The 20,681-nt window shown below is 35.7% G+C and overlaps 1 protein-coding gene across 1 annotated transcript in view; it reads right to left on the reverse strand.

Moving 5' to 3' along the window:
- HERC1 (HECT and RLD domain containing E3 ubiquitin protein ligase family member 1) overlaps positions 1–20,681 on the reverse strand; it is a 198,843-nt gene that overhangs the window by 122,765 nt on the left and 55,397 nt on the right. The window contains exons 14-22 of the mRNA XM_078151198.1: positions 19,973–20,098; positions 15,360–15,581; positions 14,212–14,364; positions 13,941–14,073; positions 11,288–11,479; positions 9,783–10,004; positions 6,314–6,487; positions 3,590–3,704; positions 3,393–3,513 (exon numbers count right to left, since the gene is read on the reverse strand). Coding sequence (XP_078007324.1) covers positions 3,393–3,513; positions 3,590–3,704; positions 6,314–6,487; positions 9,783–10,004; positions 11,288–11,479; positions 13,941–14,073; positions 14,212–14,364; positions 15,360–15,581; positions 19,973–20,098 — 1,458 coding nt within the window. The remainder of the gene's footprint in view (positions 1–3,392; positions 3,514–3,589; positions 3,705–6,313; positions 6,488–9,782; positions 10,005–11,287; positions 11,480–13,940; positions 14,074–14,211; positions 14,365–15,359; positions 15,582–19,972; positions 20,099–20,681) is intronic.

Below are 20,681 nucleotides of genomic sequence, written 5' to 3' on the forward strand. Positions count from 1 at the left end.
AACTCATCATATGACAAAAAAAGAATGCACTGCTGGTGGAGCTATGAATTGCTCCATCTATTCTGAAAAGCAATTTGGAGCTATGCCCAAAACATCACTAAACTGTTCACATTTTTTGACCCAACAATACTACCACTAGGCCTATACTTCAAAGAGAAAAAGGAAAGACGGAAAAGACTCACATGTGCAAAAACCTTTTAGCTGCTCTACTTGCTGTAGCAAAGAAATGGAAACTCATGAAGTGCCCACTAACTGGGAAACGGGAAATGAGAAAATGTGCAAAGGAGAGCTTCAGAGAAACTTAAAAACACTTGTATAAAATGATGCAGAGTAAATTAAGCCTAACCAAAAGAACTATTTATGCAACATTTTGGGGGTGGAGGTTATGGGGGAGGAACAGAACCATGAAAGACTTAAGGAATCTGACAGATAAAATTACCAGCCACAACTCCAGAGGATCAGTAATGAAACATACTATTCAACTCCTGCCAGAGATGTAATGATTCTAAGGTGTGGACTAAGACATACTTTATGACATAGCCAATGTGCTTGACTTTGCCTATTTGTTAAAAGAATTTGGGTTCTCCTTTTTTATTTTTCCAGTAAAGAGGAGTAGCAATAGTATTATCAAAACAAGAAAAGAAAAGTTATCGAAAATTTCTTTAACATGCAAAGAAACAAACAGAAGGAAGTTCAGAAAGAAAATGATGAACAATACAACTTTGAAAACAACACTGAATTAATTATATACTTAAAAAGAAAAGCAAGTTGTATGTAATAGAGATGGACTGCTTTGTGTACCATCCTCAACTATTCCTACTTTGTACATGGAAATGCATGTTTAAATTTGATGTTTAATAATTGCACGTGTACAACCTATATCTGATTGCTTGCCGTCCTAGGAAGGACGGAGGGATAGAATTTGGAAATCAAAACTTTTAATAAAAATGTAAAAAAAAAACAACCCTTGAAAAATAAAAAATAAATAAGTTTGGTGTTTAAGTTCAAAATTTAATTAAAAAAAAAAAAGGCCTGGGGACATCTACGTGGATAGAGCCCTGGCCCTGGAGTTGGGAGGACCAGAGTTCAAATCTGGCCTCAGATACTTGACACTTACTGTGTGATCCAGGGCAAGTCACTTAACCCTGATTGCCTTGCCAAAACAAAAAGCAGATATTGTATGAGGTCCCCTTATCTTATACAGTAAAAAGGTTGTAATATGATTAAGGAACAAGCAGAAACTGATCTATTACATGCTTAACTATATCCCCAAACCAAATTTTCTTTGTTCTATTTAAATCTGGGTTATTAAGGAATATTAAGATCATCAGAGCAACAGGATCTAGACTTATAATTTCACTGATAAAAGGAACTCCCATATGAGAAAACTCCCTTTACCTTTACTAACACAGGTTGGCATTTCTCTTCAACTTAAAATCTTAAAAGACTTGCCTAGAGCGGTCAAATGGGAAAAAATCCTTGTATCAACTTTCTCTGATAAGGGCTTGGTATCCAAGATATATAAACAATAAATATATGTAAAACTAATAGCCATTCCCCAATAGATAAGTGATCAAAGGACATGAACAAACAATTCTCAAAAGAATTGCAAAGTATTCACAACCACATGAAAGAATGCTCCAAATCATTAATAAGATAAATGTAAATAAAAACAATGCTGAGGTTTCACCTCACACTCTAAAAGTAGCAAAGATGACAAAAAACCGGCAACAATCAATCGCAGCCAGGTTGCAGGATGATAGGCACACTAATATTTTGTTGGTGCAGATATGACACGGTACAACCATTTTGGAAAGCAATTTGGAATTATGAAAATAAAGTGACTAAAATATCTATTCCCTCTGAAACAGACACTCTATTACTGGGCTTATATACCCCCCCCCAAAAATCGATAAGAAAAAAGTCCCCATATACTGCAAAATATTTATAGCAGAACTTTTTGAGATAACTAAGAACTGGAAACAAAGTAAATGCCTATCTGTCAACTGGGGAATGGCTAAACAAATCACAGTACATAAATATAATGGAATATTACTGTACTATAAGAAATTATATATGTGATGAATGCAGAAGCATTCATGAGCTCATGCAGAGTGAAGTAAGCAGAGCCAAGAAAATAATACGCACAGAAATGAAACCACCAAAAAAATCAAAACTTTATATAACAAAATTATAAAGAAGAAGCAAGACTCAATGAAGAGCCATGACAGGACACCCCAACCCAACTCTTCATGGAGGTGGGAAGTCCACAGGTATAGTATGTTGCACATTTTCAGGCTTTTTAAATACATGGATCATCTGTGCTGATTGTTTTCATCTTTTTCTTTTTGTTCATCTTAAAAAAATACTATTTGTTATATGAGCTAGTTCTTGCAAGGAGTGGGGTGGGAAACTATTATAATGTAAAAAAACAGTAGATATCAATAAAAATTTATTTTAAAAAAGAGTTGCCTAGAGCACCAAGTGATTTGACCAGGGTGACATGTGATAATGATGAGCCTCAAACAGGTCTTCCTTGCTCTAACTAGGACCCTTAGTATTGCCTATTAACAATACAACAATAACAACAAGGTCTAAGTCAACTAAATTTTAGCTACATAATATAAATTTCAAAATATGCTTAGATTTCTTAAAAACTAAAGGTTCCTTAAAATGGAGCACAAAATAACAAAAACATTGACAAAGCAAATATTTCTAAAGGACATTTCTACAATACCTAGCATTGTATTTACAAATACAGAATCAAAGAATCTTACATTAAGAAGAGACCTTACAACATGGCATTTAAGCCAGATTCCCCTGCAATCCTAGAAGCTCTTCTATACTTTTATTGATATTATTCAGCCTCAATTTTTGTTACCGTTAGTGACAAGGCAACCCTTACTAACTCGAGACAGCCAAGGCTATCTGAAAGCTGTTGAGGGAGTTTTGAGCCTTTGCCTCCATTACCTACAGTGACAAAGCAGCCTTTTCTATTATCAGACAGTCCATATTATTTGAAAGTTGTTGGTTTGGATTTTTTTTTTGGCTGTTATAAACTAAAACCTGTCTCTTGGTGATTTCAACCTGTTGAACTAAGGGTTCTGCCTAGAATTCAGGGAGAAGGAAGAAGGTAGCTGAAGAATGGCGGCAAAGTTCAGAGAATGAAGCACAATTCGGATTATTTTACATGATTAGACGCTATACTGTTATCAAGAGAGTCTTAAGACTGCAACAGCTTCTGGAGTAGTTGCATCATAGTTGCACCAGTGCTTAACAATAAGCCTGTGCTTAACTAAAACCTTGCGATCATTTATTTCATTCAAATATTTTTTTGAATGCTAACTCCACACAAGACACATCTTTTTCATATAAATGATTTCTGATCTCACCCATCGGTCTCTTGAGGATGACCTAGTCTGAATGAGTTCCATGTTCTTGCAAGCAAGTAAACGACTTCGAACTTTATACACACAACGATATACTTCTGCTAAGGTTTTGCCAGGTTGATACCTAAGTAAAGAAGGACAGTTATAACTTCTAGTATCATTGGTGAAAACTGTTCTGAAGATAGTTTCAGGTTATTTACCTGCTCTCTCCACATGCTTGATTCAGTAAATTTGTGTGTTTCAAGAGAGCTGCAAGAACAAATCTAGATACAGTGTCCAAGAGTGACTCATTACTTAAAGTTGCACTGTCCCAATCTGAAAATAAAAATGATTTTATTAAAATTCAAAAAGGATAAAAATGCTCCTGAATCCATTTTAATAGTTTTAGTAAATACAATGTAAGATTTCTAAACACCATGAACAATATGCACTTACTTTGGGTAAGAAACTAAATAACATTTGGTTTGAGACCATCATAGGCCATTAAATACCAGGCAAGAGACTTAGAAAGTATGTTGGTGGGGTTAGTTAGGTACTTCAAAAAATATTTTATTTTCCTTTCTTTTATTCTATGTTAGTGTAAGTTCTTTACCTTTCATATGTAGTAAAGTTCATCCACCTCAATTGGGAATGTTTCCTAAACAGAGACTGCTGGAGATGCAAACTTCATTCATTCAACAAGCATTTAGTAAATGCCTATAATGTATATTCAGCCATTACAATATGCTTTTAGGTGACTTTAAACAAGATAAACAAAATAAAAAGAGCCCAAATTTTTTCACTTGTTCTTAATCACATTAGGAACTTTTATTTCATTTTTTTGTGTGAAATATTCCAAGATCATGTTTATAACACTACTCTTCAACTATCTCACAATTCTTTTTTAAAAGCAAAAAATTATTTTAAAAAAGGAAAGCTTGAACTCAATCATTTTATTTAAAAAAGGCCATATTTTATGTATATAATTGTCAATGTAAGTCCTATTCTTATGTCCCATGACGATATTAAAAGTTAGTCCTCGGTTGTCAAAAGGCTGTGCCATGACAGGTCCTATCTCAAGCTGGAAAAGGCTTTGAGTATTGGTCCAGCAACAGATCATCATCCAAAGACCATTCGGCTAGTTCAGAAAAGCTTATTACCAGGCGTCTGGCAACCGGGTAATTCAATATTTTTGATCATTAACTCACAAAATTATCTAACATATCAAGGAGTTAGGCTCTCCATCCAAATTGCCCATACCCAATAAAATTAGTATATAAAATCAAGTACATTTTTTTAAAACAGCTCAATATTTTTATACTTTAAATATTTCATAAAACATAAACACGACAGATTTTAATATGATCCTATGGCCAACAAACGTTCTGAGTAGGGATATCAGTACTGATTTTGTCAACCAATTTTGACAACAAATCATTAGTGTATACTGCAGTAAGAGGCTATCTGCATTATCTAAAACTGCCACGATTTAAACACAACTGGGTCCTTTGAAAGGCATGACTATTTAATTAACACCAAAACTGAGGCACTTCATTTTCTGAGTTTTATAAGTGGCAGGGATTATTATCTGAAAAGGAGTTTTTAGAGAGTATTGGGTTCTTTCTAAAGCTTGCATTCATTTCAAACCAAATACTATAGAATGCTTCCCAATGATCAGGTACAACATTTGTTACAATATATAGAGCTATTCAGCAAACAGGGCTATGCGATGAGCTTTTGGTTCATGTAACATTTAAAACGGCTCTTTCAAAAATTTGACAAATATAAGATCACAACAAAGTGTTATTACAGAAGAAGGCCTAAACACAAAACAAACACAATTAAAAGCGTCTAAAATCCCGTTCAGGATCCATTTTAAAAAATGAGGACTATATAGGAATGAAAAAATTTTAAACTAATTTTTCCTTTTCTACTGCCTCTACCTGCAATAGTAGGCATTCAAAAAATATTTGTTGAATGAATGAATCAATCAATGAATAGGGTGACACTTACAAAGGCACCATCTGTTGGTATTTTAAATCTGAATCATTTACATTTCATTTTGCCACTACACACCAAAACAATAGAGCGCAGTAGGTGAAAACCTCTGAATGTGATAGTCATTCATTTTTTGTTGCAGAAAGGAGAAACTGCAAAGCAACAGAGGAAAACAATAGGTAGGATAAGGGAGAATGATGGGGAGAGTGTCAACTGTGGAAATATGATCCTGATCAATCCAGAGATCATTATTTAAAAAGAAAATATGGAAACTAAAGTGTCATAGAAGGAAGGGACGCTGTGGGAAACCTCAAACAATAGGTATTTGCTTAGAAAATTGTGTATAAAATTATTTTGATAAAAAAATTTGAAAAATGTATAACCGTATTTTTTCCAAACAACTTTCCCATACATTACCTCGTGGTTGGTCCTTATAATCCTGTGAGATTTTTCTTCTACTTTACACTTAAAGTAATTGAGGCCATGACAGAATACAATGTACAGCCTAAGTTTATACAACTAATTAAAATCAAAGCCAAGACCAGAATCTAGGGATCTATTCCATATTCCACATATATATTCCAATATATCTATTCTAATGCTGTCTATATTGTACCAAATGTTCAGTGAGAAATAAGCTGACGTTTAAAGGAGTCATGATCAATTTGAAAAACAGAAACCTTTGTAAAGTAAATAATGATCTACTAATTTATATTTATGTAACTCTCAACTGTTGTACACTAAATTTACCTCAAGTAGTAAATATACATCTCCTAACAGAGGGAGAACAAGTTAAAGTCACTTTATTGATAAATGAATTTGTCATTACAATTTCTGTATTAAAAATGATAATTGTATCACTCTACTCTATTAGGTACACATGATATTCAATACTATCAACCACCATAATTACACAGAATTTATTCCATGTCTTTTCCTCATCTTACCTTTACTAATAGCATAATCTTGCATACTGATCCAAAGACTACGAGCAGGCTCTTTTGTACAACCCAATGCTAAGTCAACAAAGACAGCAATTTCAGGCCGTAATTTGTAATCAAATGGCTTCTGTTCTTCATTTCCAGAAAGTGCCACTTCTAACAGGCAACTCATACATTTGTCTAAAAACAAATTTGTCATCGTTTAAAATTTTTTCAGATTTTTTTATGTTACAAACAAAACTACACCAAACTTTTTCATAAACACAGGTAATTTCAACAAATGAAATCAGCCAAAGTCCTTAAGCAGAGTTGAAGATAAGTATGATATACAGACTAAATGAGAAGTGTTTTCTTTAAGATTTAATTGGATTTCATCATGAAAGGGTAATTCAATAATGATGAATGATAATCCATCATTAAAAGGTCATGTCTTTTTATGAGGTATAGGCAAAACCCAATTTATAAACAGACTATGTTCCAAAAATTAGTTTGTAAGTGGATTGCTGGGAACAGAGACGGCAACTTCTCTTTCAAATAATGTCATAAATGGGAGTTACGTTCCCAGGATAGCCCACAAAAGTGTATTTAGCGTATTTAGTAACTGAACTACTGAAGTATTTGCACTAAAAAAAGAAAAATCATACTAGCAATTTTATTGAAACAAACCATATCAAATAATACTTTAAACAAATAGCATCTTTTCTGATAGCAACACTAATTTTAAAAAACAGAAAAAATAGCAATTGAAAGCAAGTGTTTTTTCTGAAATTATTTTGAATGCTAGCAAAAGGTCAAATCAACCACAGAAAATGGAGAAAGCAGATGAGTATTTCTAGCAGTTATGTCTAATTTCACTTCAAAGGGCTTTCCTTTTCCCTTGATTCAGGAACATCACTAGCAGTACCCATATTCATCAGTCAGTAGGAGGGTCTTTTAGCCTATCATGGAATCTGCATAATCTTTTCATTCGGAAGACAACAAAATTTCCTCAACCTTCAAAGCAAAATTTCTCTTTCATTCTGTTTTGGAGTTGTTCTCAGCTTCTCTTTCTGACTCTAATCATGTCTGGTTTTTTGTTTTGTTTGAGTTTTTTTGTGTTTGTTTGGTGGGTTTTGGGGGGCAAAGAATTATAGAATATTAAAGCTAGAAGAAATCTTGGAAACAATTTAATCTTTTCCTGGATACTCTCCTCTCTAGATTTTCATGGCATTGCTCTCCTTTGGTTCTCTTCCTATCTGTCCAATAGTTCATTCTAAGTTTTTTCATCCATGTTACATCCAATGACTAAGGGTGAATCTCCAACGATCTGTGGGACCTTCTCTTTTCCTCTATACTTCACGCTTAGTGATCTCATCAGCTCCCATGGGTCCAACCACTGTCTCTATACAGAAGAATCCTATACCTATATATTCATCCCTATTCTCTATCCTAAATTCTAGTCTCATATCACTGAGTGTAATTTGAATATTTTTTAGAAATGTGTATTCTGTGGGCACCTCAAATTCAGTTATGTCCAAAACAGAACTCATTATCTTCCCCTCTGCTCCACTTTCTAATCTTTCACTTCTTTTAAACTTTCCTATTACCATCAGGAGCACCACCATCCTCCCAGTCACTCAAGTTTTCAATCCACTTGTCAACCTAGAAGCCTCACTCTCATTCCCCTCACAACGACTGCCAAATCTTGTCATGTCTATCTTCACAGTATCTCTCATATAAACCCCACCTCCTCTCCACTCACACAGCCACAACCCTAGTTCAGGCCCTCTTTACCCTCTTGCACTACGATATCTTTCTAATTGGTCTACCTGTCTCAAGTTTCTCCCCCCCATTCCAATCCATCCTCTACACAGCTGAAAATGTGATTTTTCTAAAAAGTATGTCTGACCATGGGAATTCCCCTACTCAATTAATTTGAATGCTGCCCTATTTCCCCTAAGATCAAATAGAAATTTCTCTATTCATCACTGAAAGCTCTTTGTAACTCAGTCCCTTCCTATCTTTCCAGTCTTCTTAGACTTTACAACCCTCCATGCAGTCTATGATTCCACTATGCTGACTTACTTTACTATTTCTTGCATACAATAAACATTCCATCTCCCATCTCTGGGCCTTTGTGGTAGTTGTTTCCCATGCCTGGAATGGTCTCTTCTCCTCACCCCCACCTCTTAGTTATCCTGTATTATTTCAAGTCTTAGGTCAACTCCTATCTTCTGAAGAAGGCCTTTTTCAGTCCAAGCTGCTAGTGCCTTCCCTCTGACATTTCCTCTCTTGTATATCTTTTACTGAGTATTTTTCTTAATTATTTTCATCTTGTTTTGTCCATTAGCTGTGAGGTCTCCAATGGCAGGGATTGTTTTTAGCTTTCTTGGTACCCACCAGTGCTTAGCACAGTGTCTGAAACACAGAAAGTACTGAATAAATGTTTTTTGACTCATTGAAGAAAGCACTGATGGGAAGGTAGTGACAATAAGGGGGTACATTCCAGGATTGTATCAAAGTCAGTTTAATTGATTTGAACCACAAATTAAGCCTGTAAAATAAGCCAGTAATTGAGTATAATCATGTATAAATTACACATAAAAGTACTTTAGGGCAAAGAGTATATTTAAGTTGCTCTAGGTTAGTTAGTGATAGAGTCCAAGTACAGACAATTCTTGCTTTAGATAAGTGGACTGTTCCACAGACCTCTATGTAAAATAATCTTTACATAATGTGAATTTGCCCTCAGACACGGGGGAAGGGAGGGAGGAAGACAGGAAGGTAGCCTTACAACATGGAGGGAGGGAGCTGGCACACAACTCAAAGGGGGGACACAGAAGCAAGAGCAAGAGAAGGAATGAACTGGGGCCAGGACTAGCCACTTGGGGGCCTGGCCAGAACTGAGAAGAAGAATACTCAGGAACAGACACACGGGAAAAGTGGGTAGAGCAGGACAGAGGTCTCCTCTCTTGATACTGAAGGTTTTAAGATAAGTCCCCAATCTGGTACTGGCAGTCTTTCCACGCACATTTTTCTGCTTTTACTTGGAGGAGTTATTTTTAGGGTAGGGAGGTTAGGTTTTTTGTTTTTTTTTTTTTGGAGGAGTGGGGAAGTGGGAGGCCATGGAGCACCTAGCCAAGGGACAAGAGTAGTAAGAAAGCACACAGTACTGTATGGTAAAATTAACATAGGTGTTTTTCTGGAACACAGATTTCTTTTAGAATTCTTTATGTAAAGTTGAATTTGTGTAATGTGAATTTATATAAAATGAGAACTGCCTGCATACCTAATTCCAAAGTGAGTTTTCTTTCTACTATATGACATTATCCCAGCTATCTTTATTAGGACTTGAAGTTAAGGCCTCAGAATCTTCACTATACCGTTCCTGGATAATTTTCCATTAGTATTCCAATTAAGACATCACATGATGAGGAAAACCCAACAAAAAAGTAGCAACCCAGAAACTGTCATAAATTTCACAGCAGCAGTTTACCTAATTGAGGGATATCCATTTCAACACCATCACTGAACAATGGTGTTTTCAACCAGTATGCTGTATCTTGCTCCTCAGGAGACCCTGGAGAGCCTTGTAACATGCCCCCGAGACACCGTCCAATGAGGAGAGCAATAGTTCTCTCCAGATCAACAAGCCAAACCCAAGACTGAGCAGGCTGAGGAAGTGGCACTCCAGCTGGGTCAATCAGTTCTGGTCCTCCTAAGGAGAAAATCATCAGTGAATGCTGCTTTGTCATATGTTCCCTGAAGCCTAAAAGTATGCTGAAATTGTGGTAAACTGAGCAGCATAATGTTTTATCATACTACAGTACACTTTCAAGAAAATTTTTAGTCAACAACACATAAAAGATTATTTTATTACTAGTGTATCACAGCGCATTTGTGAAAAACTAAATACAGTTAAGCTTTCCTTTTTACATCCTACTCATTTTAAAACAACGATCATAATATATGATCCAAGTTTTTCAAATGAATTTTCTATACCATTTTATTTTCTAAATTTAATTTTATCAGGTTTAAGGAAGCCTTTTAAAAAAATTACAATTATTAATATCCATTCGTTCATTAATATGGCATTTACCTTCAATCTTAAAGAAATGGTTAATGTTAGAAAATTAAAAGAGGTGATTTTAAAAAGTCTGAGAGAACAAAGAATAGCTTACACCCTAACCAGCATTTTAATGATTTATGGATTTGACACTTCACTTCATCATTATTTAAAAGGATATAGAGAATTTAAGAATGGGAACGGACCTTACACATAATCTAGTCCAAATCCTTCATTTTAAAGATAAGGAAACAAAGGCCCTCAAGAGAAAAACTAACTCACTAAAGATCACACAATTTAATTAATATCAGGCTCAGGACAAGAATTTAACTTCTCTCTTAGTCAAGTGTTCTTTCCATAAGACTATACACCATTTCACTTAAAATATTTCAAATTATACTTTTCCATAATTTAGCAATATTATTTTAGTAACTTAAAATACCTTAAAAGAAACATATTTATGTACTTCTAAAGTGAATATTTTGAACTTCAATTACTTTTATAGATTCCAGTAAGTATTTTCATTATATTTATAAATAAAAGTGAATTCAAATAATACCTCAAATTAAAATATTATCATAAATTACTCAAAAGGAAATAACAGTCTTCTGAACTCTACTCTCTACATATCAAACTAGTATCTCTATACCTAGTCTCATGAATCTTTCACTGCTGAACAAACTTTAAAAACTCTATTTCAGCTTATTTGAAAGATGAAATCATTGTAAAATCACGTGTGCAGTAGCTAATTTTTCTTCACACATCTTCATTTGAACAAATGATGTGTGCTCCAGGTTGCTACCTCAGTCCGCAAGCTCTTACAAAACAAAGGCCTTAGTGTCCTAAGTGAGAACAACAACTTTTAATTTACCAACATTACTTGCTCTTTTTCCATATCATTATTAGGATGGTAATAACTAAGCAGTTTTGCTTACCATGAAGAGGCCACTGCAACTCTTGGTCTTCTAAAAGAGCAGCAGCTGGCAACAGTCTATTAAGGCAATCAAGGGGTGGCAAGAGGTCTAGTAGATAACTCAGCAAAGGCCGAGCCACTGACACTGGCAGTAACAGTAAAGAATTAACAATCTGGCAGAGCATACTGCCAGCAGCAGATACATAAATGACATCTATAAAGGGAAAAATAAAGCAAAATTAAGCAATGATTTGAATTTAATTTAAAAAAATATAAGACAAGCCATATTTAGGTCAGATCCTCAGTTCACCTAAACCCATTATGTTGTCTTTATGAGATGGTTCTAAGTGCTTGCTTTTCATATTCCTGCCACAGCCAAGTGACTGCCTTCTCTGTTTCAAGCGTAAGCTGTTCTCCCTCCAAGAAGAGAAGGTGAAAAGATTCATGGAAAACCTTTCCACACCCCAAGCTATTAGGGACAATGAAGTGTTCTTAAAGGAAATGGAATCAGGGCTTCACCTGAAAAAGCGATCTGACACAGAAGGGAAAGAAATAAACCCTCTACTTGTCAGGAAATTAGGGAGTAGAAGAGAAGGGAGGGGAAAAAAGGTCAGTGGTAACACTTAGAGCTAAAAAAGAGATGAGGCTATTCCTGAAGAGGAGAGAGCTAGATGCTCCAAGAAAAAAGCAACTGCTTATCCTCCAAAGAATGGTACAGTAGAAAGACAGAGTTGTAAGGTGAGAAATCATTCAGAAAGGGCCCAAGAAAAAGCAAAATTGGCAATTACCTGAAGAGAAATTACAAGGCAACTATAAGAAGTCTGTAGAGAGCATACAGACAAGACATTACAGAGAAGCTCCCAAGGCTCATCAAAGAATATGACTACTCTTGGTGATTCAGGTCAGCACAAATACTATTACCAGAAAGAACCTAAAAACTGTCACAAAAACTATGAAGTCTTGGACAAAAAAATGAAGATCACAAGGGCATAAAGTTGGATTTTCCTCACTGTTGTTGTTGAAAGCAAGGGATACACACACACACAAAAGGTATTTGGGAAGTGAAGTGCTGGCAAAGACGGTCATATCTGCGAATGAGAGAATCTAGACCCCATCTTAAAATATAAGGATGAGAGAATTCTGGCCAGGGATAAAGTACACCTTTAGAAAGGCTAACAAGAATGATTTTGCCAGGTGTCTTGAAAATCTAATCAAAAAAGCTTTAATCCAAAAATTATGTGTATAGCCACCAAGAATTGAAAGTAAGTCAAAGGAAGAAAAATAGCATCTGAAATATCCAGAAATTCACAGGTGACAAAAATTCACAAGAGAAGCTAATAGAAAAACCTATAGCTTTGACTGTCTAAACCCCAATGCCTAAAGCTTAAGCAAACAGGAGAATCTGGAGGTTTTAACAATTAAAGGAATGAAATCCGTGACTATAACATGGCTCTAAATGGATATGTCTTATTCAGAAGAAACAGTATAGGTCAAAGGAGGAGTAGCATTGTATATTCAGAGAGCATACTGATGTGAGAAAATTCAGCAATCAGAGGGGAAAAGATGTGGAGACTATCTGAATAAAAATCAAGGGAAAGAGTAAAAAAACTAGTTTTGTTTTCAGAGTATCCAGATCACCTGGATGGAAAAAAAGAAACAGACGAAAAGTTGAGGCAAAAGATCACAAGCCTGTCACAAAGGTAGGATATAGTGAAGACGGGAGACTTCAGATTATCCAGACATCTGTTCAAACTCTTTCCCTGTCAAAAGCAGAGAAACTAATAATTCTTGATTTGTCCTGACTTGTCCTAATGATTAATTCATTGTTGTTGTTTTCTTTTAAAAAAGGGCAGAGAAACCAACAAGCATAAATTTTAGACAATTCTGATTCTCTTTAGTGGAGAAGAACTAATTACTGAAGTGAAAAAGATGTTGGGAACCTTGAAGGAAAATGATTGTTCCTGTTCTAGATTTGTAATATAAAGGAAAGCAAATCACAAGTCTCTGACATGCACCCTAGTTGGGAAAGCAAAGAAAAAACAAATAGCTTCTATAGAGTAACAATCTGCAAGGAAAGTCAGCCCAAGAGGGATGGGAAACATTGAAGAGCTACATTTTAAAGACAAAAAGGAAAGTAATTCTAAAAAAAGCAAAAATAGGACTTGTCTGAAGGTGCCAGTATAGATAATATGGAGAATTCACTCACCACTTTAGATTTTTAAACTACAGTTTTGCAAAAATACCCTGACATAGCTACTTTTGACCAATATTCAAAGGAGGTTATTTTCAACTATTTTAAAAGAATTCTGCTTCAAGATTTCATGATAGCAATACAAACAAAAAAAAAAGGGACTTACCTAAAATTACTTTGGAAAACAACACTGTTTCAAACTACACATAAAAATCTTAGGTTGTGCTATCTAAAATTAGTATTTATGATTTTATATACCCTGACTTCAACTTAAAACAAAGCCTCTCCAACACATCATTAAAGACGTGTTGGATATTAAAGACTTTTCAGAGGTCAAGATGCTATCACCGGAATATTCCTGCTTTTCTATAACTTTCCATTATTACTAAAGAATCTCTAGCAGAAAATTTCACTGTTTCAAAAGACTCAAGAACAGGAAGAAGACTCTTAAATGCATTAAACCTGAAATTCAATTAGCACAAACCTCTTAGTTTTTCACCAACACTGCCATTCCAAGGACTTTCTTTCAGCAAAGTTGCAGAACGTGAATAGATATCTGTGGCATGAGGTAATAAGAGCTGAAGATGCTTGTGAAGCAATGCCACACTGCTTGAATTCTATAAAGAAGAGTTGCTTGAATTAATTTAATTCTGAAAGATCTAAGTCACAAAAATATAGCTCTCAAAACTGCAAATACTTAAGTCCTAAGGATACTTATTTGTCACAATCTTCTCAAAAGACAGAGAATCAAATACCTCACTAACACTGTTGATGTGGCAATATGCTAGTAGCTGCTTCTGCAGTGAACAAAGCAATTCATGAAGATGAGCAGGTTGGCTATTCTCAGATGAAGACATCCCAAGTAAAAATTTATCACTATTTTTTTCCAGTTCTCCAAATGCTTGATCCTGAAAGACAAAAATAAAGTTGTGTGTACAAATTAATTAACAAAAGTCATTAATAAACTCAGATTTTTAAAAGGTATGCACATATAAAAAGTGGCTGGGCTAGGGTAGTAGTGGTGGGTAGACAGACCAAGTACAATAATAAAAGAATGGTATGAACTGTAAACTATGGAGTCAAAAAGATTAGACAACAATGAAAGGACTCAAACGTATGAACAATGAAATGCTGTTGATAATCTTTTTTTTTTTAAACTCATGAAAACAACAGTTTTCCCAAATGAAGACTGGCTAAAAGGCCAGTAATCTTTAAAATGGGGGGGAGGGGAACCAGTGATTTTGTCATTAACATCTAAACAAATTCTAGAACAGATTATTTAAATGATTTGAAAAAGGTTCACTAAGCCAATTTTATCACTTTTTTAATAGGGTTACCAAAGAGGGAGATCAGGGAAATACTATCCATACAATATACCCAGATTTAATCAATAATTTTGCAAACCATAATATTTTGTGGAAAAAAACAGAAATATGTGAGCTGATCTGTACCTGGATTATGGTAAATGTGATCTAATTTAAAAGTAACATCTCTGGGGCAGCTAGGTGGTGCAATGGATAGAGCACTGGCCCTGGAGTCAGGAGGACCTGAGTTCAAATCTGACCTCAGACACATAACACTCACTAGCTATGTGACTCTAGGCAACTCACAACCCCACTTAAAAAAAAAAGTAATATCTCTACTACCAGGAATATTGTTAAGGGGGAAAAAGAGAGGAGGGGGAGGGAAAGCAGTATGTGAAGTCTTAAGAACAAATCTTCCATGCTCATTAGCTGTGCCCATTCCTTTTGGCTATATGAGACTTTATTTGTTTTAATATATCTAAAAATCTGAAGGAAAAAAATCCACAGGTTAAAATATCTTTGCATTTAAGACAAAATTATCTCTGTATAAAAGACAAAAACAGTATTATTTTATTGTAAGTAAACTAAAAACAACTTACTGTATAAAATCCTAAATTTCTTAGTAAGGTCTTCATTAAAATTTCAGCTAAATGAGTATCTGGATGGCAACTCTGTGTGCTATATGGTTGATCTGACAGGTTTCCATAGGTGATACATATGGAAGAAACATCAGTAGAATCAGAAGGTGAACTATAACCAAGTAGGGATGCTACATGGGTATGATCTTGCAAACTTGTCAAAATTATATCCAACTGCATTCTCTAAGGAAAAATGGAATAAAAAAAAAGTTAAATCAATGAAATAGGAACAATATTTGTTAGTGCATACTGGAAAAGGAACAAAAACAGCCGATGTAAAAACTACACAAAAACTATAGCACTTTAAATGAAGTTTTCAATTATATGTCTATATTCCTCCTTTCTTCCTCTTCACAGTTCTGACCCTCCAGTTAAATAGCTGTCCTTTAATTCCCTGCCTCAATTTCTAGTCATGCTTTTTCAAACTTCCACTCCAGGTGTTCCCACTGTTCGCCTTCTTTGTTCTTAGTCACATGTTGCCAAACACTCTCCCAGGGAAAATCAGGCAGTTGTGCAGACTGGGCTCACTACAAATTTATACCTAATATCTCAGCGAGGCCTCTCCTGCTGTATGGGAAACCTTATATTCTTCTGTGATTTACTATTACACTCTCCACAGAGGCTCAAAACTGCTCTTCATCATCCTCCATCTCCTACTCTGCTTTAGTCTCTAATGAAGAGACAGATTATCCCCTTTCCAAAGCAAACCTTTCCACTTGTGCTCTCCATGCTGTGATCCTCCTCATCTCCTTGGAGAATTTTCCCCCTTCATCATTTTTTTCTACCTCATCTTCAATCTCTCCTTTTCTACTGACTTCAACCCTACCACCTGCAAACATTTTCAAATCTTCCTCATACTTAAAAAAAAAAATCCTTCATTTGACTTAGTAACCGCCCCAAGTCAGTCAATAAAATTAAGCACCTACTACGTGCCAGGCTGTGTTAAATGCTAGGGACACAAAGAAAGGCAAAAGATAGTCCCTGCTTTCAAGTACAACAGAGGAGACAACAGGCAACGATATACAAACAAGCTGTAATCAAAATATATTGGAAATAATGAACAAAGGGAACGCACTAGAATTAAGGGAGAACTCAAGAGGTAGAGATGAAGAGGGACAGAATTACAGACATGAGGGAGAGCCAGTGAAAACGCCCAGAGTTGGAAGACAGAATGTGTTGTCTGAGGAATAATAAGAAGGCCAGTGTACTGGATGGAAGTAAGGGGGTGGGGAGGGGTGTAAGAAGATGGTATGGAAAGAGAGGGAAGAACACAGGTTATGAAAGACTTTAACGTCTATGAATGCCAAACAGCCACTGGAGTTTACTGAGTAGGGAGTGATATGGTCAGACCTATGCCTCAAGAAAATCACTTTGACGACTAAGTGGAAGATGGACTGGAGTGGCAAAGACTTGCGGCAAAGAGAACAACCTTCAGGCTATTGTTAAAAGTTCAGATTAGATATGGGAGTTGAGAATGAGGAGTAGGAAATGATACCTAGATTGTAACTCTAGGTGACTGGAAAGGTGGTAGTAGCCTTTAAGTGCAATAGAGAAGATGGAAGAGGGGAAGATTTTGGGGAAAGATATCAAGTTCAGTTTTGGACCTGCTGAGTTTAAGATATCCAGCTGGAGATGTCCAATACACAGTTGAAGATGCAAAGCGGGACGTCAGCAGAAAGGTTAGAGATGGCCAGGTAGATTTGAAAATCATCAGCACAAAGATGAAAATTGAATCCTTAGACATTTATGAGAACACCAAGTGAAATGGTACAGAAGGAGAATAGAGGCCCAAGACAGAGGTCTATGGGGCACCCACAGTTATGTGGGTGAAGAACCAAGGAATGGTCAGATAGATTAAGAAGGGAGCTAGAGAGCGCAGCACCATGAAAACCTAGAAAGAAGAAAGCATCAAAGAGAAGCAATTGATTGACCATGTCAAAGGCTGAAAGAGGTCAAGAAGGATAAGAACTGAAAAAACGCCATTAGATTTGGCAATTAAGACATCACTAGTAACTTCAGAGAGGGCAGTTTTGATTGAATGATGAGGTCAGATGCCAGACTGTAGAGAGTAAAGAGAGTGAGAGAAAAAGAATAAATGTCTTTGTTTATTGTAGAAAAGCTTCTAAAGAAGTTTAGCCACAAAAGGGAAGTGAGATGAGAGAAACAGGGATGGACAGAATAATCAAATGAGGGTTTTTGGAAGATGGGGAGATATGGACATGTTTGTCAGCAGTAGGGAATCAGGGAATGAGGGGAAGGGAACAGTATTTGTTAAGAATGTACTACGCATGGGGCAGCTAGGTGGAACAGTGGATGGAGCACCGGGCATAGAGTCAGGAGGACCTGAGTTCAAACCCGGCCTTAGACCAGACACTTGACACTTACTAGCTGTGTGACCCTGGGCAAGTCACTTAACCCCAATTGCTTCACCAAAAAAAAAAAAAGAACGTACTATGCGCCAGGAACTTGTACTAAGTGTCTTATGATTATTATCTCAGCCACTGGACAAAGAAGGATGAAGATAAGTGAAAGAATGGGGATAATAGAGAGGGCAACCTGCTGGATATCTTAAATCTCTTCTCGTCTTTCAGAGCCAAATATCTAGGGAAAAAATGTCCCACTTATTCCATTTTCTCACCTTCCACTTACTTTTCAATACTTTGCAATCTGGCTTCTGACCCCACTACTTAAATGGAATTTCTCTCTCCAAGGTTACCAATCACGTTAACTGCTAGATCACTGGACCATTTTCTTCTGGGCATTGTCATCTCGCTTGACTTCTGTGATACTGTTCTTTCCTGGTTTTCCTCCTATTTCTATGACCAAACTGTCTTGGAAACATTTCCTTATCCCACCCACTAAGTGTGTACTCCACCAAGGCTATACCCTGGGTTTCCTTCTCTGTATCACACTTTCCTTGTGTTATCTCATGGGTTCAAATATCATTTCTACGCTGATGACTTCAAAATCTATATATCTAGCCATATCCCTTCTCCTAAATTCCTCTAGTCCCATAGGACCAACTGCCTTCTGGACATCATCCAGATGTCCCACAGACATCTCAAACCCATATCCAAAATAGAACTCCATCACATTTCCTCCCAAAATTATCACTCCTCCCAACTTCCCTATCTCTGTCGCACCACTATGTTTCTAATCATCCAAGTGCAGAACCTCAGAGCCATCCTTGACTCTCTTCTAACCTTTCTATTTCTTATTTCCAATCAATTAAATCTTAGCAATTTTTGTCCATTTCTGTCAATTACACATCATCTCTTACATCTTAATCTCACACAGCCTGTGCCCTAGGTGAGGATCTCATCACTTCTCATCTGAAATATTTTAAAAGCCTCTTAATTGATCTCCCTTTTTAAGAGAAAAAAATTCTCCTTCATTCTCCTAGGGTACAGGAACATAAAACCAACAGCTTCCCCTCTAAAATTTCATCAAATTGGAGCTACATCTATTAGAGTTATTAGCTTAATAAAGAGAATTCTTATACTTCTTATTAAACTAAAAAATTAATGATCAAAGATATAGTAGGTTCCCCAACATGATAAAAATATTTATGTTCACTTTTTTTTTTTAAGGTACATGACAAGCAAAATGTTCCAAAGAACCTTTGATCTTACTGATGAGGGTTTCTTCCTCCAATACAGTACAGATTGCACTGTTACTGTCCACACTTTCTCTTCTTGCCTGTTATTCTAATAAAGGCCACCCCACATACTAGTGAGCCTTCCTCTTACTATTACTATGTCTCTTATTATTACATGATATTAGCAACATTTGAGTTATGCCTGTATGAACTAATGCAAAATAAAATGAGAACCAAGAGAATTTATACAACCACAATATTTTTAAGACAAATAATTATAAAAGACTTCAGAACTCTCAGCAACACAACGACCAACTATGATTCCAGAGGACTCATAATGAATAACACTATCTAACTCCAGAGATATGATGAACTAAGTGCAGAAGTACAGACTGAGGTGAACAGACATATAGATAGATATACCCACACATGTATACACATATACATACATATATATGTATATAAACAACTTCACTATATATATTTGTAATGAGTTTTGTTTTTCTTGCTTTCTCAAAGGCGGGTGAGAGTAGAAAGGTAGGAAAGAGAGAATTCAAAACTGAAAATAAAATAAAATTGAATTTTAAAAAATCTTTTAAGAATGTCAATACTCAAAAGAAAAACAACAAATGCTGGAGGGGATATGGAAAATGAGGATACTAATGCACTGCTGGTAAAGCTGTGAACTAGTACAACCATTCAGGAGAACAACTGGGAACTATTTCCAAAGGACTACAAAACTGCATACCAATTGACCTAGAAATGCCACTACAAGGGCTATACTCAGAAAAGATAAAAGGCTTTTTAAATAAATCTTAAAGCAAAAATAATTTAAAGGATGGAAAATTCTTCAAAAGTCTTATATATAGTGTTCATCACAGAAATAAGTGGTTGACTTTAATCAGTTCCTCCAGAAATTTTCAATGTGTTCTTTCAAACTACTACTGGACAACGTATACACTAGCCAACACCTTACCTGTCCTTTAGACAAGCTTTCCCATCGATCAGGTCCTTGGGGTAAAAGAGAATGCAGTAATTCCATTCGTTCTCTTAAAGGGGGCAACAGCATGGTTGCTCCCACTGACAGAGTTTCAATTACCACCTAGTATTTAAAAAAAAAAAGGAGAATCTTATCAATTTGTCATTTTTAAATGAATATCTGTATATAGTGAATTCAAATAAGATTAAGATAGCTAAATCTGCTACCCTACTACATTCAGCTTTGTATCATTAAAAGATAACTTCTCTGGGTCTTAACTTCCTCATCTGTAAAATGATGGGAGGCAGATGAGATGATTCCTAAGGTTCTTCCAGTTCTGAAATTCTTATTCTAATTTTGAGGATAACTACAGTGACATTTTAAAAACACTACAAGTTCCTGGCTCCTCTGCCTAAAATATATGGCCCTATAATAACTCACAAGTAAGGAAGAAGAATCTATAATTCCTTACCAAGGCTTGTTAAGACCAAATTAAATTCTAGCCCAGTAAAATTTAATGGAAAGGTATGAAAAGTTATAGAAGAGGCCGGAAAAATCACCAAAAAGGATGGCTTCTAGGAAGTGGCAAAGCATCAGAAAAGATAGTCATAAGCAAAGTAGAAGGTATGTCTTAAATGGAATTTGTAAGGGTAAGTTCCATACACACATTCTGAGGAAATCCATTTCTAGGCATCCCTTACTAGGT

This window comes from Phascolarctos cinereus, unplaced genomic scaffold (assembly GCF_003287225.1).
Source record: "Phascolarctos cinereus isolate Bilbo 61053 unplaced genomic scaffold, phaCin_HiC Scaffold_3;HRSCAF=262, whole genome shotgun sequence".
NCBI lineage: Eukaryota > Metazoa > Chordata > Mammalia > Diprotodontia > Phascolarctidae > Phascolarctos > Phascolarctos cinereus.